Source organism: Perca flavescens, chromosome 8, assembly GCF_004354835.1.
Source record: "Perca flavescens isolate YP-PL-M2 chromosome 8, PFLA_1.0, whole genome shotgun sequence".
Classification (NCBI taxonomy): domain Eukaryota; kingdom Metazoa; phylum Chordata; class Actinopteri; order Perciformes; family Percidae; genus Perca; species Perca flavescens.
In genome coordinates this window covers 23,571,908-23,595,650 of record NC_041338.1, presented here as the reverse complement: position 1 = coordinate 23,595,650, position 23,743 = coordinate 23,571,908, and the positions used below count along the sequence as shown (strand labels likewise).

The window sequence follows — 23,743 nt, the reverse complement described above, 5'->3', positions numbered from 1 at the left end:
GATGAGGGATTCAATCGCCCAGCGTCCAAGATTATAAACAAAACCCCAAAGTACTTACATTTCATTTGCTTTGCAATTGATTTTGAGAACTCCAACCAGTGCTGCAATTAGAAAGACAGAAAAACAGATACAAAAAAATTGTCTCTGAGTAATCTACACATCAAATCATTTAGCTGGCACTTACAATACTAGTTGCCATCATGTTCAGCTGTTACTACGGTTCTCTAGGGAAACCTGTTCATGCCACATATGGTGTTACCAGGGCTCTCAAGTTTTGAACAGAGTTCAGAGTGAGATTTTGGTGGCAGGGGTTTGGGTGAGGACGGGGGTCTGATCTTATAAATGACACACATTTATACACATAATAATAATAATAATAATAATAATAATAGGCACAAAAGCTACCCAGTGTTTCCTCTATGTTGATTTCTGCCGCCACAGTATCAGAAATAGGGCAGACGCAGAACAGGGTTTCTGCTATGTACATGTAGTATATAAAGTCATAATTACACGACTCTACAAAGCCGTGTGCTCTAATGAACTCAAGCGAACTGTCATCCGCTCTCTCTCCCCTCAACTGGAACAGTGACAGGACGTCATCACTCGCAAAGTCATGGCAACCAAATAAACAACAGGGCGAGTATACTTGTCACTCAATCTTAGGCAAAGTCACAAACAGCGTCGAAAGCCGCAACTTGAAATCCACACTCACTCAGCTGGTGTGTGGCAGGGCCTTCTGAACTCTATGGGGAACTCACTTGATTCCTCTACCTGTTCCACTGTTTAAAAAATAGCAGCGCAACTTGGTGGGCGTTATCCTGGTAATTTCTCTGCGTGAGAAATACAAGGTGTGGCGTGTGAGCACGTGAATGGGTTGAAATGCGTGTGTCTCACGCCCAATGCGTGAGACTTGAGAGGTATGTGTTACATTGGCACTGTTGGAGCAATACACTAAAGCAGCATCGAATATTAAGAATTTGTAAAACATGACCGCGGCGGTCTCTTGAGACACTGTAAGAGCAGGAAGGCTGATGAGACAACAGGTTTTGACTTAACAATGAGCTCCTGCTGGTAGTGACAGTTACACAGGCTCTGTGTGTCTATACAGTTCAGCCAAATTCAGATTATTCATTCTCTTTGGAAGCATATTCTCTCTTCGTCTTTCTCCCAGGTTGTCTTCTCGCCAACCAAACCCACCCACAGCAACAACCACCAAAATAGTCCTGAGTGACAGCATAGGAAATGCAGCATCAGCAGGACTTGGCTCTTGTCTGCAGGACTACAACATGATCTGTGAACATGTGAATACTTCATGAATCAAGCAGTGCTAGTAAATTACATGCCTCACAGCAGAAGAGCCTGATGGAACAACCATGAGTCTGAAAGGTGGCGTGAATAAGAGAAACTGAAGAACACAACTATTCACTCTGGCCCACAGTCTCATTCTTCCAACTAAATCAAACCTGATCCATTTTTAAGTATAGCCATGAAAGTGACTTTTATATGGAGACAAAGCAACACAGTTACGCCTGTATGAAGTCATTCCGAGTTCACATTCAACCACTTCAACCACTATCCAATATATCCAAAACATTGGACGCAGTGGATGTAACCAGACGGATTTCAAACTCACAATTTCCATTTAAAGTTTGCCATACCTGGTCTAACAACAGGAGTAGGAACTATGTGCATTTCTTTTATTATCAACAAGGCTCTATTTTTGGAGCCCATTGCAGACAATTAAAGGAATAGTTCATAGTTCAAATACTTGACACTCTCATGTCTGTGCGTTAAATACAAAGCTTGAGCCAGGAAGCTTTTATCTTAGTTTAGCATAAAGCAGGTTTTAAAGGGAGCTGCATGTTATTTTTCTTTCAGTCTTTATGTTAAGCTAGACTAAATGCCTTTGGCTCCAGCTCCATACTAAAAGGGCATGACAGTGGTATCAATGCTTTCATCCAACTCTCGTCAAGAAAGCAAAGAAAGTAAATTGTGTACTATTGAGTTGATATGCTTTTCTTCTTTTTTTTCTCTTAAAAATCTTTACTTGGACTACTTGGACTTTACTCCTATTGAAAATACCTTATTAAATAGATAAAACAAACAAAGAACCCCTGTCATGCTCACACACAAGCACACACACACACACACACACACACACACACACACACACACACATACCCGCTGCTTGTCTGGATCCACATATCTGATGCCAAAATAGTCTTTCTCCAGCAAGTTGAGATGGTGGCAGATGAGGTCAAACAGATACTGTCCCTTTGCATCCCGCTGTAATAGAAGAGAAGAAAATCAAATATCAAAAGCAAGCATGTCCGCAGCAACAAATCACAAACATATTTGAACATGTGGCATGGAAAAGATTCAACAAAGGAAAAGGTACTGTCCTGAGTGCAAACATAAAATATCATTTCCTGCTCGCAGAATAAGCTTCAGATATTTTTTAAAAACCCTGCCAGAGATATCTCAGATTCATCAAATATTAATACGCAGCCAGAGCCATCTGAAGTGTCTGGAATAAACCCCATCCACAGCTAAAAGAAGAGCTCAAAGAGAGGATGGATTATATATGCTGAAATCTCACTGGGGTTTTGCTAATACTCTGCATTCTGAACCTCATGAGGACGCTTCCCATAGAAACACCTGTGTATACTGCAGCACAGAGAGAGGCCCTGGGCGTCCTCCACTGTGTCCAGTAAATATCTGATACCCCTCTTCCTGTTCACAACAATGTATCTGCATAACACTGCTGAACACCCTGGCTCAAACCAGAACATTTGGATCAGACTGGAACAGATTTTCTTGTAGAGATCCAACAGTACCACATAATACTGTTAAAAAAAAACAACCATAGCATTCACTGTTTAGGAACTCCTCTCAAAAGATAGCATGGACAGAAACAAGTGCTCTTCTTCAACATAATTAATTGCTTTTCCTCTAGAAGAGTTGTATACAGCTGAGGGATGTAGATATTATTAGCATGAGTACATTAAGAGCGATGATTACAGCTGGGTGCATCACTGCAGCGAGCCAGGTACAGTAATAAGTGACAGCTCATTGACTAATCGAAAGCTGAGGAGGTGCCACACAGTGCAAATCAGTGTCAGTCACTGTGAAGAGCTAGAATCTAGTCTGAACATTTCAGACTGACAAGGAAACATAACGAACTCTCATATTGTACACAAGACTGGATATCATAAACTGCCATGCCTTTGGGAGGTTACATACCTCAACATAGTTTTAATTAAATACAGTATGTTAAACTGCTGTCTGCGACATTTCAGCATCTTGAATTCTGTGGCATTAAATCCTTGCATGTGAGCATATTTCTAGTAAATGTAAATGTATGCGAGGTTAGAAGTTGGGTGTGATTAATCAGTATCAGCAAGACAGCAAACATTAAACTCCAGTGCGGTTACAGTGCACTGTCGCCCTCCATGCCAGGGAGACGTCATGCCCATGTGCCACATCACAGACTTGTCTCAATAGGGGAATTTTACGGGAGTAGTGCTTTAATGCGTCAGTCAGCACAAACCCAAACGCCAATGAGGAGTCATACTGTTTCTGGGCATTTGGAGGAAACTATCAAAGCGACTTTTCATCTAATGGAAAGAAGTTCTATTTTTTAATTCAGAGTATTGCTTATCTTTACAACTGTGTACATGTTAGATATAGTTCATGCGTCTGTTAAAGCTGCCGCTACAGGTATCGCTCATATTACCAACCCACCTCTGTAGTTCCCCTCAGCTCTATATAGCATTTTAGCATCTATAGGCTCAGCATCACTATTGGTTTCCTGGCCCGCAACTTTGTTTTGATTTACTTGCACTGCTCTCATTGACCTAATATCCATTCGCACCAAGCTGCTGTTTTCAGCAAGAAAAGCTCCTAAAAACCCATTGCGCGCTTCCCACCCAAATAGCAAGGAGACAAAGTAAAGCGCCTAGCTGGTGAACATAGTGAAGCATTTAGCAGCTATAGAGTCAGATATTCAGAGTTGGCTGAGACCAAAACAAGAATTTTGGACTTATGGCCATCAGGGGGCCAGAGACATGACTGCAAATGCTAATGTTACTCTGTGAATGTGTAAATAGACATCCGTTTCAACTTCAGAAGGGGATAATATTTCATTGTTGTGTTTATAGAGTGTTGCCCTACCCTAAAATGGCTCATAAAAATCAATGAATGCAGGTTTAAGATGTAAATTATCGTGTCTTCGGCTGGGTATAAAACCTCAATACCTATTCAATACCAACCAAAATATGTCTGTGTATCAAGGATTTAAAAGTAGGTACAGTAGGTATCAGAAACAAATGCTTGATCAGATTAATAGTCTTGTTACTGATTCTTTGATCAGATATTTTCTGATGTAAATTGGGAAACTTTGCTAATTTTAAAATGTACTTCATTTAAGTTCTCATACAGCTGTTTGTGTTTCATACAAATGGAAAACGGTTTTGTAGAAAAACTTGTTTATATTCCTAAAACTAATGTATAACATTTTTAAAACTCATTCATGACCATGATTAAATCACATTAGCTGAGATCGATGGGCACTCAACTCTCAGTCCTCATAATGGCTCATGAGGAGGTCAGCTAAGGCCAAGGCTGGACAGCCACAGTCGGCCGTCTCACTCATCCCTCTCTCTCTCTCTCTCTCTCTCTCTCTCTCTCTCTCTCTCTCTCTCTCCTCGTATGCCCTCTGACTGCAAGTAGAAGTGTCACTGGCAGCACTCTCCTCCATGTCATCACTCAGGCTGCAGATACAGTAAAAGGCACTTCACTTGGACAAAGGCCTGTTTAACCGCCTTCACTCTCTGTTACAAAATGTTGATAGGAGCTCCGCTACTGGACGTAACTGACCTTTCTGTAGCAAGGCCGAGGGGCGTCATGGATGCTCGCCACTGTCACTTCGAAATTATTCCCTCTTTGTAACATCGCTAACCAATCTGACATGCCTGCTAATTTACAGGGCCTCGATAAAATGAAGAAGCTTTTTGAAGGATCACAGACACATGTATAGACAGATAAAATAGTAACTGGAATTTAGGTGGCTTTCTACAGTAACCTGATTTCTCAAAACGTCCTGTGTATGAGTAAACCAAAGTAGGGGATTAGAGAAAGACGATTTTCCCTGGAGAAAGACGATTTCTTCGTCAAGTATACACGTAAAATAATCTGCCAATCATGCATAATCCAAATTAAATTAGATGTTCAGATTGTATGCACTTAAAAGACAAAAAGTACACAATGAAGGCTAAAAAAAATTATATTTTTAAAGTGTAAAGCGTGCTTCCTCCTGTGGGTTTATCATTGGGCTGAGAAACCTTCTAGAGGGAGCAATAGGAAACAACAAAGCCAACCACACATTTAAAAAAAGGTTCCGTATGGAGAGGAAACACTGAGTCAGAAAAGACATCTGCTCTTTTGTTGCATGGAGAGAGCAAGTTTGTTAGTATTCAACAGCACTCCCACCAATCGCCCTCCCCTTTCTTGCTCCCCGGTGCTCCCTACCTCCGTCTCTGCCCCACTCCGAACACAGCTGCATTATTCCCCGCTGGTCTCTCTAATTACTAGATTGAGGTGATAGCAGGAGAGAAAGGATGTCCTGAAATTTCTAATTAACACTAATGAACCTTTTCCTCACTTAGATTGGCATCTCAATTTAGCCCTACAACAGCCTAGACAGATTTACAAAAGGGTTTACTTGTTTGACCTGAGTTTTAAAACAACCAGGTGAGACCCTATTTACAATATCCAATCCTGCTATGTTGTATTTGTTGAATTAATAGGCTTCTGTCACCTCCCCATTGTTTTTTTTTTAATAAATAAACTGTGAGAAACCAATAGGATAAATTGTGAGAATGCAAATGCAAAACCAAATCGCCAAATGTCCCTGTTATCCCGACAAATATTAAAATAATAAATCTCAAACAGCGAAATCATTCAAGAGATGTTGGTGCCTGATCTTGAGGCAATATAGGCAAAAAGGGTATCTCACAAAGCCAAAATAATGAAAAAGATCATTCTGACGTGCCTCTAACTGAAAACAACGCAGAGGTTATTTACTTCCTAAAGAGCCCCCAGTGTACAATGGGCACTTTCCTTTCAGATTAATCATTAAAATGGTCTCCATGTCAACGCAGGGGCACAGACCATTAATAAAAGATTGTATCACTTTACCTAAAAGGTACCTAAAACCCTGAGGTGATTTATTTAGTTTCATAAGCAGATTACTTTCTTTTGTCCCAGGAGGCTGAGTGTTTAATGTGTCACAGCGATTCAGTGTGCTGACCGAGCTGCATAGAGTTCAAGTCATGACCCTGTCACTTCAGCTGGGAGCACAGAAAGGCCAACCCACAACCACTTACAGTTAAAATGAAAGTCTTATTCTTTCAGTTCATTAACTGATTTATGGTTTAAAGCTATAGTGCGTAGTTTCTGTCGCCCCCATGAGGAATTCAAAGTAATGACAACAACACTGTCGGCGCGTCCACATGATACAAGCCTTCCGTGATTGTGCGCCACCCCCACGCAGTTACTTGTAACCAAGGAGAACACGGAGGATTGAAAAAACATGATGGAGTCTTCAGAAGAGGTCATTATCTTCGCTTGATTTTCTGCGTGCGAAAGTTGCCGGACGACACAATTTTCTGGACATAGCCATACTGAGAAATAGCTTTATATCAACTCATTTGGCAATGGCTTGAATGTACTGGACATTCATTAATATAAAAAAGTTACGCACTAAAGTTTTAATCAAAGCACACATAAACAGTCACAACAGTGTTTATGCATTTACAACTATTTTAGTTGCATACATTATTATGTCATTCAAACCAACAGATTGCCTCAGGCTGTTGCAGTATTAAAGCAAAAGATGTCCAAAAATGATTTCAAACATGTTTTAGAAATCCAATTTTTGAAAAGAAAATAACTGATGCCATGCCACTTTACAGCATTAGTTTTAAGCTGGTGAGGACAGCGGGATATTCATTTTATATAAAATTAGCTACGTTTCAGAAAAAACAATGTGCTACTTGGATGTCACAGCAATGGCACACAAAGCAGTTCAAGGCACACTACTTTGTTAAAGTACCAAATTTCCCACGGCCATTATTATTTAGGCTAAATAATTAAACCAGACCAGGTTGAGTTATTTTCAGATTCCTCCACTAGCAGTATATCTAACAATCAATGCCAAGAAATCTGGGTTTTAAAACACAACTGTAAATCACACAGTTGTTAAAAGAAGGACTGAAATTAACTGCATTTATGGGATTAATGCTCAAATACACTTCTCAAGATAATTCCAGTGGCTAATGGGGTGAAGACAATAAATAAACTGAAAGAGTTCTGCATTTTTCATATAAAACTCTAAAAGCTTCCTCTCCCATTGAGCAGAAAGTTAGCAAGCAATTATCCCACTCATTAGCTGAGGAGGACGATATATGATTTCTGAGAGGAAATAACTTAATAAACAACATCAGCCTCACAGCAATCCACTGGTCAGTAGGAGTGAAATAAATTACAAGCTTTACCTGACGTCACACAATACGATTTACTACTACTAAGAGAAATGGTGAGGCCAAATACTATATAATAAAAATGCAACTAAGCATAATAGCTCATCTCCCTAAGGTGTGGAACCAATTGATCGTCAAATGGTCAGACCTTTGCAGTCATTGCAGTAGCTCAATGGCATCCTTTAAATAGGGTTATTAACTTATATGTAACTCTGGGCGGTTGAAGCAGACACAGACCATGTAATAGAAAGTGACAGAATAGTTCAAGAGTGATTAAGATGCTTCACTCAGACTATTCTCAATCATCAATCATGAAATAGGGATGTGAAAGGGACAGGACAACATTGACAAAGAGACACCACAATGTTAGATTGATGCCTCGGGGAACAATACAGCATAAAGTGCAAAGCATTTAAAGATTTAAAGGTCCCATGACATGGTGCTCTTTGGATGCTTTTATATAGACCTTAGTGGTACCCTAATACTGTATCTGAAGTCTCTTTTATATAGACCTTAGTGGTCCCCTAATACTGTATCTGAAGTCTCTTTCCCAAAATTCAGTCTTGGTGCAGAATTACAGCCACTAGAGCCAGTCCCACAATAAGCTTTCCTTAGGATGTGCCATTTCTGTGTCTGTAGCTATTGAGGAGGAATATATATATATATATATATATATATATATATATATATATATATATATATATATATATATATATATATATATATATATATTAATGCTGATGATTCATATAAGAAATAGTCTGGTTTAATGGCATGTACAGATACAATGTGATGCAGTTGTACTGAGTCTTAGTACAAGATGCTGCTGTGAACCAGAGTAACAGTTTCCAGCACAATCTTACCAGGCAAAAAGTGGGCTATCCAAACATGATGGGAATGTGTGAGGATTTGCCCCAGAAATGTGAGGAATCAAGAAAATAAGTAAAGCAAAAGAAAGCTTTGGATAAAGCGATATGGATAATTGCTTTTAAAGCTTCTCAATGGTGGACAGTTTGAATAGGTGAAATGTGAGTTGGCATTTATGATTAAAAGAGGAATTCATGAGATAAGAATGTTCTATTACACCAAATGCCAAGGCATCTCTTCCAGATTTTCATAATTTATATGTTTAGCTGTTACACTGCTTGACATGCTTGATGGTGTTTTAAGCCCCCAATGTGTCCTTCCAGGCAACGCTGCGACCGTTGACTTCAAGGCACCTATTACGGGATGTAGTTTCTATAAACAGAACCACAAACTTGACTTAAGGCCTGTCCCATTATGACATTTTCAAGGTGTAGTGCGGGGAAATATGATCCGCCGTGAGCACGGTGTATTTTATTTTGAAAATTAACTGGATGTTATATTTTGTTTCTGTGTTCGACTTACAGTCCCACACTATCTGCCCTGTGCTGAATTGCTGCGGAGCTCTCCTAACTTGACTCCGCCAGATGGATTGCTTCGCATTTGCTCGGCATATCCATCTGGGAACTTTCCGTTGGAGAACTTTTGGGAAGGGGCGGAATACTGGTTATTTGACTGGATGAACCATCTGTCTATCACCTATGTTGGTGATAGACGGGCCACGAAGCGTATGAAAATACAACCACAAGCCCGCCCCTGCTGCTGCAGGCAAAGCATAGCTCATAAGCTCAGCATGCAAGCAACATGTCGGTAAAGGATATTTGCCGTTTGTGTAACGAGAATTTAGGAATAAAAGTCACCATTTCAGGTTCCCGGACCATATTCCAAAAGAAGGATCCAAGAGAAAAAAAGCATTAGCGAGCGGCTAACAGAATTAGGGCTACCGCTGGCTGATAATACTGGTTAGCTGATTGGATAAACCATCGGTCTATCACCACCTAACCCACCTCAAAACCAATGCTGATTGGCCCGGTCGTTTGGCTAACGGCTCCAAATTTTCTCTGCCTCAAGATGCCAGACTGATCTGCGAGTGGAAAACTGGAGCTCGCGAGATCAGGACGGTCTCACAAGGCTAGAGCTCTCCGGCATCCGTCAAAAATAGAAGCTGTGTGTATCTGCTCCGGAGGGCTGCGGATCGCCAGAGCTGGGACAGAGTCGGAACGCAGCCATTCCGCAGTCAGTGAAAATACACACATTGACTTTAATTGAAACCTATTGGCTCCGCCGCCGTTCCGGAGCAAATCCGCAACCGTTCCGCAGTTGTTGAAAATTGGGGGTAATATTTACCATGTTCCCCATCGTTTTTTTGTTGCATGCTAACTTTTGGCGATTAGCACTGAACATCTAGTACAGAATGGTGGGAATGTAATTGGCTTTACAGGTATTTGGTCATAAACTATAAGCATTGGACAAATTGGAATTCTGACCTGATGGTGGTGCTAAAGTAAAAGTTGTTTGTACCTAATTTCATTGCAATCAATCCTGCATTTGGTGAGATATTTCAGTTTGGACCAAAGTGGTGGACCAAACAGGATGTACCCTCGGCCCTTGCAAAGTGGCTCTAGATGTGGGTTTGATGAAGAATTGTTTGTGACGTGTGCCTTAATGACACTGCCCCTTCCTGCAGGAACTAGGAAATAAAGAAGTATGTCAATGAGGATTTCTGAGTCATTAGTCCTTCACCCCACCAGTAATTGATTTCACTGCCAGCCTGCCTCTAACAGCTTTTCTGTCACATCTCTCAGCTACACATACAGCTGTGCATTGTGGGTACAACTATATTAAAATATATCCCCTGTATACCCCTGTGCAGGGCTAGGTTTTAAATAAACAAAGCAAGGATAACACAAGAAATCACTCAGGCATTAGATTGGTCTTTCCCTGGTTACCATATACATTTTAGTGAGCTTGGAGTTGCTCCCCCTCTGTACAACAGTTAGATTTTCTTACTAAAAAGTGTGACAAATACCCCCAAAACAGAATGAGCAGCACAATTGGTGTTATGCTTGGGGATTAGCATATAAACAATGCTTAATTTCTTTGGCATTTGCACAGCTCTGGTGGTGATGCGCCAGTTTGGTCTCCCCCAGTGTAGTAAGGCTGTCGGGCAATGACTCAGTGTCGCTAATTTAGACTGTATCAGCCCCTCAGACCTGACATTTATTCTCATGCACTGTTAACCTCTACATGAAATGAGAACTGGGCAGTTTTACAGCATGCAATATTATCATAACTACCTCTAGGTTTAGCCCACAGGCGTGATGAGTTGTACCAGACATGCACATTTGAGTTGCTGTCAAAGACTCATTCACACATTGACTAATGTCTGTTGATTATCAGTGTAATAGCCATAAGAACTGCACTATTGGATGTCTTGGCAGGGGCAGCTGTTAATGTCTCTGAGCCTTTAGTGTTTTATTTTATAAATGACATTTAAGAAAATAAGACCCTGACAAAAACTATTTCCAAGCAGGTTCATTGTGAGAAGTTACTGTTAAAAGCTACTAAAAGGTAGCTGGAGCTTAACTAGCAGTCTACACTCTCTCCAGCCTCCAGCCTTCCGTCTTTAAGATATGTGAGCACACCCGTTGCGGCCTAATTGTTCCACTACCATGACACCTTCTGTTTGGCACGATTATCAGTGATACTGTGCTGATAATGCAAAACCCCTTTCTGTGAGGGTGCACACTCGTTGCTTTCGTCTCAGGATCCCCTCCTGACTGTACACTGAACTCTGATTGTCTTCCTGTGTCAGAGCATTTAATCTGCACATTACTGACTTGACTTTCTATTTTCCTCCTGTTTTTTTCACAAAACATTTTGCTCACAAAACTGTCCTTTTTGCTGCTACTTAAAGAATCTGTTGGCACAAACAAAACAGCTGGTTAAAGCATTGTGTGTCTCCTTCAATAAACGGTTGCTGTCAGATCTTTAATGAAAAGCAAGACTGCACGAGATAGAGGGCAGAGAGAAAAAGGCTTTCTGGGAAGAAGAGACACTTATCTTTTTACTGTCAAACTGTAATTTCCCTTCTGAATTCTTGGTCTTTTTCTATTTTTATTGAACAGGGATATTTCCCAGCCGCAGCCTCTCCTATTTTTGTCAAGTGGGCTGATTGAATGTGAAGTCACAAGAGAATTGCCATCTTTTCAATAGAATCACAGTAAATGGTAAAAATACTGCATCTTGAATATTAGACCACGATAGCAAGTTACTATTATTCCCAGCGGTTTCCTAAAAATACAGAACAATTGCTTTGTGTCGCATTTGGATACCTGTGTGAAGAATAATTGTGCACTTCAGAGTCATTTGGGTTGCAGTGAAGAAGCCTCAGGGCTCCATGGAGATTTTTGTTCCTGAGACTCCCTCCTCTGTCACATTAAGTTGAAATGTGAGGCTACCTTGTCCAAAACAGTCAACTCGTCTGAGAGCCTAGAACCAGTGTTGACCAGGCACATCAACTAGTCTAGGGTAGTTTAATAAATAGCTTTAGAAGAGCATAATGGAGGTAAGATGGGACCTACTTATGTCTCGTTTCATTACAGGTATATGAATGTAAATAATGGTGAGATTATGAGGCCGACATTCCAGAAGAGATCCTTTGTTGTCTGAATGGACTTTGGGTTCGTTGGTGTATCGTTTGCTCTGGATGTAACCAATTAAACCAATCAAAGAGCTTGACTGAAACCAGCAGACGTAGGCTCTGCTTTCTTGGTAAATCTGCAGAACACGGATAAAATGATGTACAATAACAGTCATTGTGTTCAGAGAGCCTCTTTAACCTGGAAAGGCCATTCATAGGCTAAGGAGTGGAATTCAAATAATATTGTGTCTTAGCAAATGCAAGTGCTGCTAATGTGAAAGCTGCAAACAAGTTCTCCAACTTTCCTATTTTCCATGGAGCAAAAACATGCAAACAGCAGCACACCGATAGCACTGTGCAGTGACAGCGACAGATGGATTTAGAAACTTTGTAAAACCTAAAGCACACAGAGGCTCTATTATTTGACAATGTAAGCAAACTGCACATTTGCCAGCAGGACACAGTGCTAAGAGTGCTGCTGTAAAGAAGAGGCAATGGCAGCAGATTCCTTTTGAGGGAATTCAAGCTTTTCTGAAGCAAATAGGTGGAAGCTGTTGTGGTGAGTGGAAGGTAGAGGACCCAAACGCAAGTAGAGGCAGGCAGGCAGGAGATGGTTTGAACTCAGGAATTTAATACAACAAAAAGCAGCAGTACGAAGACTGGAAAACTTACAAGGTAATGCACAAACTGACGGGTTGAACACAGGCAGAGCAAACTGACACAGGTGGGAACAAACTCAAATGGATACAAAATGATCTAACAGGAGACAAAGGGAATACAGAGGCTAAATACATGAGGTAATGAACAAATGAGGGACAGGTGAGACAACAGGTGAAACACATTAGGGTGGTGCAGGACAATCAACAAAGGTGGGAAAACACAGAAAGTAAACTGGACAAGACAGAAAACCAGACTATCATAATAAAACAGGAAACAGGAAAAACAGACAGAAACATGATATCAGCTTAACACAGAAACTTGACACAACACTAGACAACACAAGGGAGAACAGAGAACACAGGAGTTAACCAAAACATACACAATTCTGAATAACCAACAAAAACATAAATACAACATACAGAAAACCACAAAGAAGCAACAGAAATAGCACAAAACACAAGGCAAAATGCTGAAACCATAACAGAAGCTTGATTTTTCTGGCTCTGCTGATGAATTCACTTCCAGATGGAATAATGTTTGCTCAACATACGCCTGTTTTTCAAAGTGACTTTGCAGTGTGGACCCAGTGAGGAAGCCATTGTCAGTCAACCAACAATAACTTGACAGAGATTAAAGATTTTTTAAATCTTTAAGTCATCTTAGTATTCTGTATCATACAACACAAAAAACATGTCAATTTATTTTGCTTTTTTCTATATTCTGCTTACATATTTCTTGGTTTATGGGGAAAATAGAGTACATAATAGGGATGGGCGATATGGATAAAATCCTCTATCATAGTATATGTATATTTTAAATCTTGATATATTGAGATATCATGATATGAAGTAGTTAGGTTTCTGGAAAGCTAACTGAGGAATTGTTGATAGGCCTACTGTTAATTAGCTGGACAAGGCTGTCTGTTTTGGATAAATACCTGACTAATCAAAGCAAATCAAAATCAAATTTATCAACATCATTGATGCAAATACTAATATATATATATATATATATATATATATACACACACACACACACACACACACACACACATATATATATATATATATATATATATATATATATATATATATATATATATACATATATATATATATATATATATATATACATATATATATATATATATATACATATATATATATATATATACATATATATATATATATACATATATATATATATATACACACATATATATATATACACATATATATATATATATATATATATATATATATATATATACACACACACACACACACACACACACACACACACATATATATATATATATATATATATATATATATGTGTGTGTGTGTGTGTTAAATGGCTAGCTACTGAGGTATAAACGGAACGGCAAAATCTGTGATGGTACCATAACTGCATAAAATGGTACACAAATCTATATTGTCTTTCGGTATAAATCACCCACCCCTAGTACTGATAATAAGATATTTTATTCAAAGTTATCAGATTGGATAAATAAATTTAAATGTCTGATAGCTAGAGGATGAGAACGTTACACAAAAAAAGTCTGCTGTACTTGTAGTTGGAGACTTGCCAAAAGTTCTAGATTTCTTAATAATAAAGTCAATCAAAGATATTGTTCTTTACAATGTTCCACAACACCACTATGCAATATTGTTTCTTTGTAAACTGCATTCAGCTGCCCCCTCACTGTAGTGATGCCTGAATTTCACTCAGTGTGCCTTTAGTACTTATGACCTCCCACATATTTTGCAGCTGCATCTGACTCCAGCATGCTAGAGGCACTTAATGTGTGTAAATCTGACTCTGTTTAGGCCTCTTAAGTAAACCACTGATGTTACAAAATGTTAAAACAGCTACCACAGTAGTTGTCTACTCAACGGATTTACTGTAACATGTATGTATCGTACTATCTGGGTATATGGTGTAGGAGCAGTACTTGTGTGACTGGCAGATGAGCTGGCTAATTGACAGGTGGGAAGATGTCCATTTCTCAGAGTTGTTACCCTTTGGCTGTTTTAAACATCTCATGCTGAGCAGAGGGGCCATCCATGGTGCCACTTCACCCTCTCCATTGTGTCCAGAGCCCCAGGAAAGATCACTTTCCAGTGGTGAATCCAGCCATAAAAATGCAGAAAGCTGTTTGACCCTTGAGACTAGCTGCCTGTGCACACAGGCGTGAAAGGCCCACCACTGCCCCTGTGTGTCAACGCTCTAATGGAGGCCCAAGGGAGATGCAGTCTTCTCAATAAATGATTCAGAGAAACCAGGCTTTCGTAGAATGTCATTCCACCTAGTTATGGCAAGGGTAAATCTGGCCAAGGGTGGTTTATCAAATTTCCTGCTCCTGTCCCTAAATGGTGTACTGAATGGTTGGAGAGAAGATTGACTCAGTTGAGTCAGGAGTAGCAGCTCAGCAAAGAGAAATAACAAAGTTGAGAATGTTATTTTAGGAGTCAGAGGCTGCGTGAGCATTTAATATTCAGTGTAATAGTTAAGTATGTTATTAGTGTGTGTTACAGAGCAGACATTTCAAATCTATCTGCACCTACATGTAACTGTGACAACAATAAAACCAGATGTTCAGTAGAGCTGCAAATATTAGTCGATTATTTGAATAGGCAGGCAGTCGACAGACATTAGTTGGTAACAATTCTAATAATCACTTAACTATTAAAGTATTTTTTTTGCAATGCATATTAAAAAGGATAACTGGTTCTAGCTTATCAAATGTAAATATGTGGTGGTTTTCCTACAGTTGGTCAGAGATATTAAGCCATTTGATTATGGGCTGTGCGAAATTACAAAGGACCTTTTTCAGTTTATGACATTTATAGACCACACTATTAATCAATTAATTGAGAAAATATTCTACATGCAAATTAATCAATATTTAAAGCAATCATCAGTTTCAGCCTTAATGTTGCAAAGAATTGCCGAACTGAGGCAAGATTGAAGTCTGCAAATTCATTTTTACAAAACGCATGTCAAATCTTTAAAACACTGCCGTTTGCTTCAAACAATGGTCAGCAGACATATTAAGAACGCATGATTTGTAGTACATAGGCTAAAACATGACGTCTATTGCTATCAAGGGTGCACTATGGTAAAATAACCTTTAAAAGTCAGAAACTCTCAATAAAGACAAATTCCCAGGCTCCACTGTAATGGGGAAAATTAGGAGATTATCATATTGGTCACACACAATTGCATCGCCAACTGGGAAACAAAGGGCCATGTCTTTGAAAACTCTCAGAGGACACTGTAGTCCTTTTCTGTAGATGACAAAGTCATTATGCCTCATCAAACCCACTGTCATGACCATTTTACAATTTTTACCAAACATATTTTTTGGAGGATTACATCAAAAACCACAATTTTTTATTTTATTACAGAATGGAGCAAGTTTATCATTGCTTTACCTTAAAGAGATTCAACAGAGTAACGTTCAGAAAATCTGTAAATCCTGTTTTGTTTGATGTAATCTTATGTGATATAATCTCTAGCTACTTTTTATGGAAGGCACTAAATACTCCAAACTGTCCCGAGGAGGTTGCTGAGTTGGACTGGGAGCACAGCAGCACACTACTTACTTTTCATCTTCTTATAGAGTAGTGAGCAGAATAATTTCTTTGAGATTGTGTTATTTTTGTTGATTATTTAGTGTGACAGCCGTGAAAAGTTGAACTATGAAAGTGAGGGCGGCTACTGTCTGTGACACACTGTGCTGTACTTGGCAGCCAAACAGCGAGGCAGGACAGGCTAAAAAAAAAGTGCTACTGAATCGTCGGCAGGGGATTTGGAGTGACAGCTTATTTGAGAGATTTACTGTGATGTCACTTATGAGGCTTCATGGAGGAGTCTCCCGACTCCCTAATCCTTGACATTGTTAGAGCTAAATGTGACACACTGGAAATATGTTCTTTGATCAATGTTGTAATAAGGAAGAAAAATAGGAAAAAGTGGCCATCAAACAAAGAAAATGTGAGAATTAACTTGATCCCAGTTTGTGCAATCTCTTCTCAAAAATGATACTTCATCAAACCTCCCATTTTTAAGTAAAATCATTGAAAAGGCGGTTTTTCAACCGCTTACCACCCTCTTGGCCCTAAACATTTGTTGTGATGTTTTCTAGTCAGTATTTCGACCACCACAGCACTGAGAATGCGCTTGTTAGGGTCTTGAATGGCATCCATTTAAACAGAGACAGTGGAAAAGTTTCAGTCTTGGTATTATAAGATCTCAGTGCTACATGTGACACAGTTGACAACAACATATTACTAGACAGACTGGAAAACTGGGTTGGACTTTCTGGCAAAGTACTTAACTGGTTTGAATCCTATGTGAAGGACAGGGACTGCTTTGTGTCGATTGGTAATAACACAACTGATACAAAAATGATGTAGAGTTCCCCAAGGCTCCATTCTTGGGCCTCTTCTGTTCACCATCTACATGCTCCTACTAGCGTACTGTACGTTTTTTTATGAGGAGAAATCTGATAAAGTAAGTGCTTTGCTTAGCAAATTGCCTTAATGCCATGTACATAACAGAAGCATAGTCATGTATTGCAAAGAGACACAGGAGATGACCAGCTTTGACAGATACTGTTAATGTGTGTATAAGTCACTTGCATGCAGAAGTTTTCAATGAGCTGACATGGCTTCACCTTGTAAACTTTAAACTAGAAAGGCTCATAAATCTGAGCCAAAAGAACCCTGGGACAGTAGACCCCTCTGTACTAACCTTGTCTGAGGTTAACCATGGGAAAAGCTAAGAGGAGCATAACTTAAGTGGTTTTCATGCTTAATTAATAGCTGGTATTTTGAGAGCAATCTGATTGTAGAGCTAATATAAATTAAGCCTCTTAGGATAAATCTTCAGAAGTGGAGCAAAAAATAGAACTTTCAAAGGCAGCTATGAGAACAGTTTTAGCTGCTTTTTAGTTAGCTATGAGTCCAAGCAGCTTAGCTTATTCTCCTCAGGGGAGACATGGTGCTGATTGTCTTATGGCCCCACAGAGACCGAGGGTTAAAAACCTCCCATGCAATCACATAAGATCCAGTATCATCATGTGGTAAGACAAAGCAGAGATTGTGTCTCTAAGCGTTCCAGCAGTTTTTCAGCAGTGAACGACGAATTGCTGAGCAGGTAAGAAGAGTTTACAAAACTGACACACAGAAGCACAGGTGATTAACTGTGTCATGTATCTTTTAGTAGACACAGTCATTTCAAACACAATCCAAAACCAATACTGACAATATGAGTGTATTCCAATAACCACTTCCCTCAACCTCTTAACACAAACCCAGAGGGACTTACATGTCCTTTTCTCTCCCGGTTATGCATGCTCTGTGAAAATATAGTCCCTCATAAGCTGATCAGACAGCAGTCGACAGTCAAAGAGACAGGAGGGGAGCTGAGCACAGTCCTACAACATCCAGTGTACTTTTACAGCACTAGCTTCTTATTACCGCTGCCTTCAGTGGGCAAACTAATCCACATTCATAGCAGAGGGCTTAGCATATTTTTATGCACATCGGCCTAAACATTAGTTGTGAACATATTCTTACATTTCTTAAAACACAGTTGTGCTTCAAACATGTCTCATAGCAACAGCGGTATCCATTAGCAACACTTCTTACTAAGCCTTACTTACTCAGGGCCTTAGTCTTCAATGCATGCCCTTTGAATGAAGGTAGGCGACTTTTTGCAGAACATACACAATGTAAAGATAGCACTCAGTCTTCTTCAGTAACAGTCTCAAATTCATCTTCAGCTGTCTCCCACGCAGCTTACATAAGGTATTGATTTGAGTGTGCCAGACTTCAAATGGAAAAACAAGTGAGTAAGACGCAACTCTAAATAGCTTAGCAAATAAAATATTTTAATCTTATCAAAGATCTGTAAAATGACAGCAAACTGACGCCTCAGAGTTGGGAAGAGTGAGCTCAGAAACACTCATTTGGTTAAAGCAAAACAATGAGGCACCAACCTCACTTTGACATGCCTCCCCAAAAACTGAACATTTGAGCAAAGAATTGAGAAAGAAGAAAGCAGCATCCATATAAATTCAAGTAATTGTTTTCTTAATAAGCTTGACTAATTTGTATGTATCATGGTTTGGTATTATCTGGCATAAATTAGTTGAACAGTTGAATGAGTTGAATGGGTGTCACACACATAAAATGACACTGAAAGATCATAACATTGCAAATGAGAGCAACAGCTTCAGTAACATGTTCACCTGCTTGTAGTATCATTGCTTCTGCACACACATACACACTTATTGAAAATACACATACACATATTCTCACATTTTTGCTGAAAACATTCTTATTTTGTTCATAAAAGGAAGGACATTTCTGATAAATGCTAAAACAAAAAATATATGCACATAAAAACAGAGATCGCAGTGTGCCACAAACACAGGTACAGTAAGGTTTTACCTGAACATTTTCATAAGCCTTCCAAGAATAATGAATACACAGGAAAATACACAACAAATGATTCAGTAATGCATACAAGACAGAGCAGTAACAATCTAGTGAAAACATTGCATCTTATGCAAGTCAAACCCTTAAATAACAGCAACACCTGTCATTCTTCTGTGATGAAATTCTTGAACCTCTAATTAAGATAGTTGCACTTTCACAATTAAAAACAAGTATTTTAACAAGAATATTCTACTGAGTAAAATTAGATACTTGGCCACATTATTGGAATACAACAGTGGTGTGCACGGTGTCAATGTGACCGAAAATGTAGAGCTCCTTGTTTTCCCCCTTTGAATACCCAACTCCAACTAAAAAAAGAGTTATCACAAACTCAGAAAATCAATTGAATGAAAATAACTATATAAGGAAAGAATGTGCTGTTTTTTGTCATGCTTATCCTTGGACTCCAAGTTTCCCACATCCACCAAGGTGATAAAGAGTTGAGATGGTGTAATGTCAGCACAAAAACTCTTGTAATGCAAAATACTAAATATTTATCATTAATTTATTGCTAGATCAGTCTTTCCTTAAGCCTTTACAATGCGGTGATTGATGTATCAATACTCAGGGGAATGATAAAGAAATCATTACAGGGTTACATAAGTTAGGTTTTCTGTTCGCTTGTCTGAAAGCTGAAACTCTTTGACAGGAAGAATGAATGAACATGGAGAATGAAGAGACTGTTGTAAACCAACAAGTCAATACCCTGACAAATACATCTTGCTCAGCTATTGATTATTTTTCACAATAGATGAGAAGCAAATTACCAAATGATAAAGAGAGTGATAAAGAGAGAGTGTGAACAACCGGTTAATGCAGAAGAGTTAAATGGAAGAGTTAAACATAAAGTGAAATATTATAATTCCATGTTTTTTTCCTTTACTTTCTTTTCCCCCTTTACCTTTCTAATAAAAACAGATAGTCCTTTCATGAGGAATGAATCCATTTTGCAAACAAAATGGATGAATTTACATGGTGTCTTTCTACCAAACCAGACAAAGCACGTCATTCACACACACATTCCTACACCGATGGTGTCGGAGCTGCCATGCAAGGCACTGGCCCGCCCATCGCCCCATCAGGAGCAACTTAGGGTTCAGTGTCTTGCTCAAGGACACTTTAACTTGAAGCAGAACAAGCCTAGGATCAAACCGCTAACCTTGTGATAAAAGGACGAGCTGCGTTACCTCTTGAGCCACAGACGAGCCAAGCGTCCAACCTTAAAAATGTCTTAGGGGCTCAAAGGCTTTTTAGCTTCTTGAACACTCTGACTACTGCTAAGAGAGAGACTGAATGAGGCCAGTGGATTGATGCTGCAGGTAGAAAGAAAGTGGGAGTCCGCTGACTGACAGAGTGGAGACGTGACATCAGCCCAGAGGGCTGATGGGAGTACAGGTGCATGCTGGTCCAGACTGGGCAGTCTGGACCTCGTCAGTCAAACAAATAGCATTCTGGCCCTGGAGCATCCTAAACCATCAAAAGGAAGGTACATTTTAGAAAAATATCAGTGAAATACCTTCAGCTACTGTTCCACTTTCAGTATCCACATCATCAAAGGATGCAGGATATGGACAACATATGTGATGTGTGATAAATGTGATGGATCCTTCAATGCCAATTTACAATGCTATATGTACATGTAGATTTAAGTAACCAACTTCTGTTTTTCATTGTTCTCATACAGGCAGAAGACGGTTTACCTTTCACAGCTGTTGGATTCTCACACTTTCATGAGATAACGCGAGAATCGTGGGATCACATATCGCACAAAAATCCATCTTCTCAGGCTAAAAGTAAAAGCGTGTCCGAACAGCAGCGAACCTAACCAATCAGAGTCTGGTGAGGAGCTACTGGCAGCTACGGGCATGGTTTAGGTGGAGTAACTGTTCATTAATAACAACAATGGCAGACGTGATAGACAGATGGTTCATCGAATCAGCTGTGAGGTATTTTTTGAAAGTGCCTGCCCTTTTCCAGACAGATTCCAATGACGGCTTCTCAGATGGTTCTGTGTAATAAATCATCTGACTCATCAGGTTAAAAGACTGGAACATGCTTCCAAGCTATTGCATTTAACTTTAGTAAAAAAAAAAAAAAAAAGCTGTGACTTCTTTTATCTGGTAACCAATAATTACGGCACCTGATTTTGATTTAGTTTTAGTCTTTTGAAAAAAATGTATATTAGTTTTAGTCCAATTTTAGTAATTTGATTTTTTTTTATTAAATATTAAGACATTTTAGTCTAGTTTACATTAGTGAAATTTTAGTCTCACCTTGGTCATGCATTTTTATTTTTTTCTAACTATTTTAAGGCTACAGCTTTGTTGTGTACAGTTGCCATAGTTACTGCTGTTATTCCTGTCTATCGTGAGGTTGGTGGTTTACTTGTTTACACTCAGTGTCCATGTCACTCTGTTCTGCAGTAGTACAACATACTGACTCTGCTCAGCTGAATGAAGGGCAGTTTGAACAGAACCGCTCAGTCACTGTCGTTCCTGCTTACCTTTACGAAAAGAGTTACGAAAACAAACTATGTTTTAATAAACTGTAGTTTTCCTTAAAGATGTCACTAACATTAGTTTGTGCTTTGCTTTAGAGGCCATAGGTTATGAACCTCTGCGTCTGAGATCAAAACCCACATTGGAAACACTGATGCATTCCCACAGACACTTGTTGGGATGGCTAATCTCAGCCTCCATGCCCTTTTAAAGATGGACAGGAGCAAGCTGAAAATAAAAAAAAAAAAAACAGAATCAGCCTTGCTGGTTGAGCGCTGCACAAACCAGCAAAGGTGTAGCAAGGAAAAGGCTGGGCCACTTCACAGTGAGCAGCCAAGAGAAACAGATTGCTTCTGCTCTGCATTATCACAGTAGGGACTGGCCTGAAAGGGGTCTTTGTTTGCCCAGGGGGAAGCAAGAATGGCATGGCTTGGCTGCACAGGGTGGCATGTTGTCTGGTGTAACTGGGACCGGGGTGTCGTGGGAGGCTTTTTACTGCAGGCCATTTCCCTCTGTCTTTCCAACCTCTACTCGGTCATTCAGCTCTGGGAGCTATGATGTCATTCAGCTGCAGGTAGTGGGCAGCCTCTGGTGAGTCTCACTAAAAGTCTGAGATTTAAAGAAAGACTGAAATATTCCGGTGTTTATTCCCTGTGCTCTATGCTTGATATAAATGCTAAAACAAAATGCCTTTCCATGGTTGAATGGGAACAATTTGCTTAGTCATCCTTAATGTCAATTTGTGATGCATCTGTGGTGTGCTCTCATGCATCACAAATTGAACCACTTAGCAAGTGCTATCAACAGAAAATTACAACGTGGGCTAAGGAAATAAATAATTCCATCTGTACACAGTATAACTGTGTATGAATGTTGGTAACATCTCTTCTTAGAAGCTAAATAAAGAGTTACCCGTCAACACACCATGACACAGGTGGGTAGTACTGAGCTGAACATTACGTTTACAGTGGTGGGTTTGGTAGAGAAGATCCATCAGCTCAGACTAAAATGAACAGAGCGCAGTGGTCCCAGAAGCAAATGGTGTTTCAACATTATTATCACTTTCTTTGCCCGCTGTGGTGGTGCTGATGTCGATGTTCTGCTCTAGATGGATGAGCTGTTGTAATAAAAAATAAAAAATCTCACAGCCCAATAAGATGAGAACCTCCCTAGTCAGCAAAGGAAAACTGCAACTGGGAAATATGCTGATTGGTTTGTCAGCATACCTGAATTTATGGCTCAAACAGCACGCCATCAAAACGACAGGGAAAAGGGATTCACCGTAATTAATGAAAAATACATGTACACGAAGCCTGGAAACACTTGAAATCACAATGCTGACACATCTGATTGAGGTTTGAGAAATATATAACCTGTAAAGAAACAACTAAAAAGTCAACTGAAAGTCAAATGGATGCTGGGTTTTATGTGAGTTACTATATAATTCAAAGTGCAGTATTTTTCCAGGAAATTTCAAGACACAAAACAGAAATAAGTCGTTCGGGTTGACTTTCTAAACTGAATAGAGCCAAGTTGTTTCAATCCCACAGAAACTACACAGACACTAAATCGGTTTTAATCCTGCCAAATGAGGCTCTTGCTTCTTTTTTACTTTCCCTAATTAATAAATAACTTGTAATCAAAATTGTAATCCCTGTTCTGGGATGAATAAGGCCGCATAAAGCCATCCATTTTCATTATTTGAATTCAATGAAGGCAGAGAGAGTCAATGTTTTTTTATGGGCACATCGTTAGGGACATATAAAACTTTTCTGTGCTACAGAAGGCAAAAAAAGACACACATGCACATACACAGCCATGTGTAACCAGCTGTCTGGTCCAGTGACAGTGATGAATGAAGGTATGCTAAAAAGGTCTTTAGTATGTTGCATCATCTATTTAAATAACAATTGTCATCGCTTGATGTGATTCTGTGATAATGTTAAAAAAACTCTAAAAGACGTGTTCGTTCGATTTCTGAGGAGGAAGGAGAGGCTTGGGTCCAATTGAACGATTAAGCAAAAGGTT

The 23,743-nt window shown here is 39.4% G+C and overlaps 1 protein-coding gene across 1 annotated transcript in view; it reads right to left on the bottom strand.

Moving 5' to 3' along the window:
- frmd5a (FERM domain containing 5a) overlaps positions 1–23,743 on the bottom strand; it is a 66,776-nt gene that overhangs the window by 18,119 nt on the left and 24,914 nt on the right. The window contains exons 2-3 of the mRNA XM_028585639.1: positions 2,182–2,286; positions 59–101 (exon numbers count right to left, since the gene is read on the bottom strand). Of these exons, the coding sequence (XP_028441440.1) occupies positions 59–101; positions 2,182–2,286 (148 nt within the window). The remainder of the gene's footprint in view (positions 1–58; positions 102–2,181; positions 2,287–23,743) is intronic.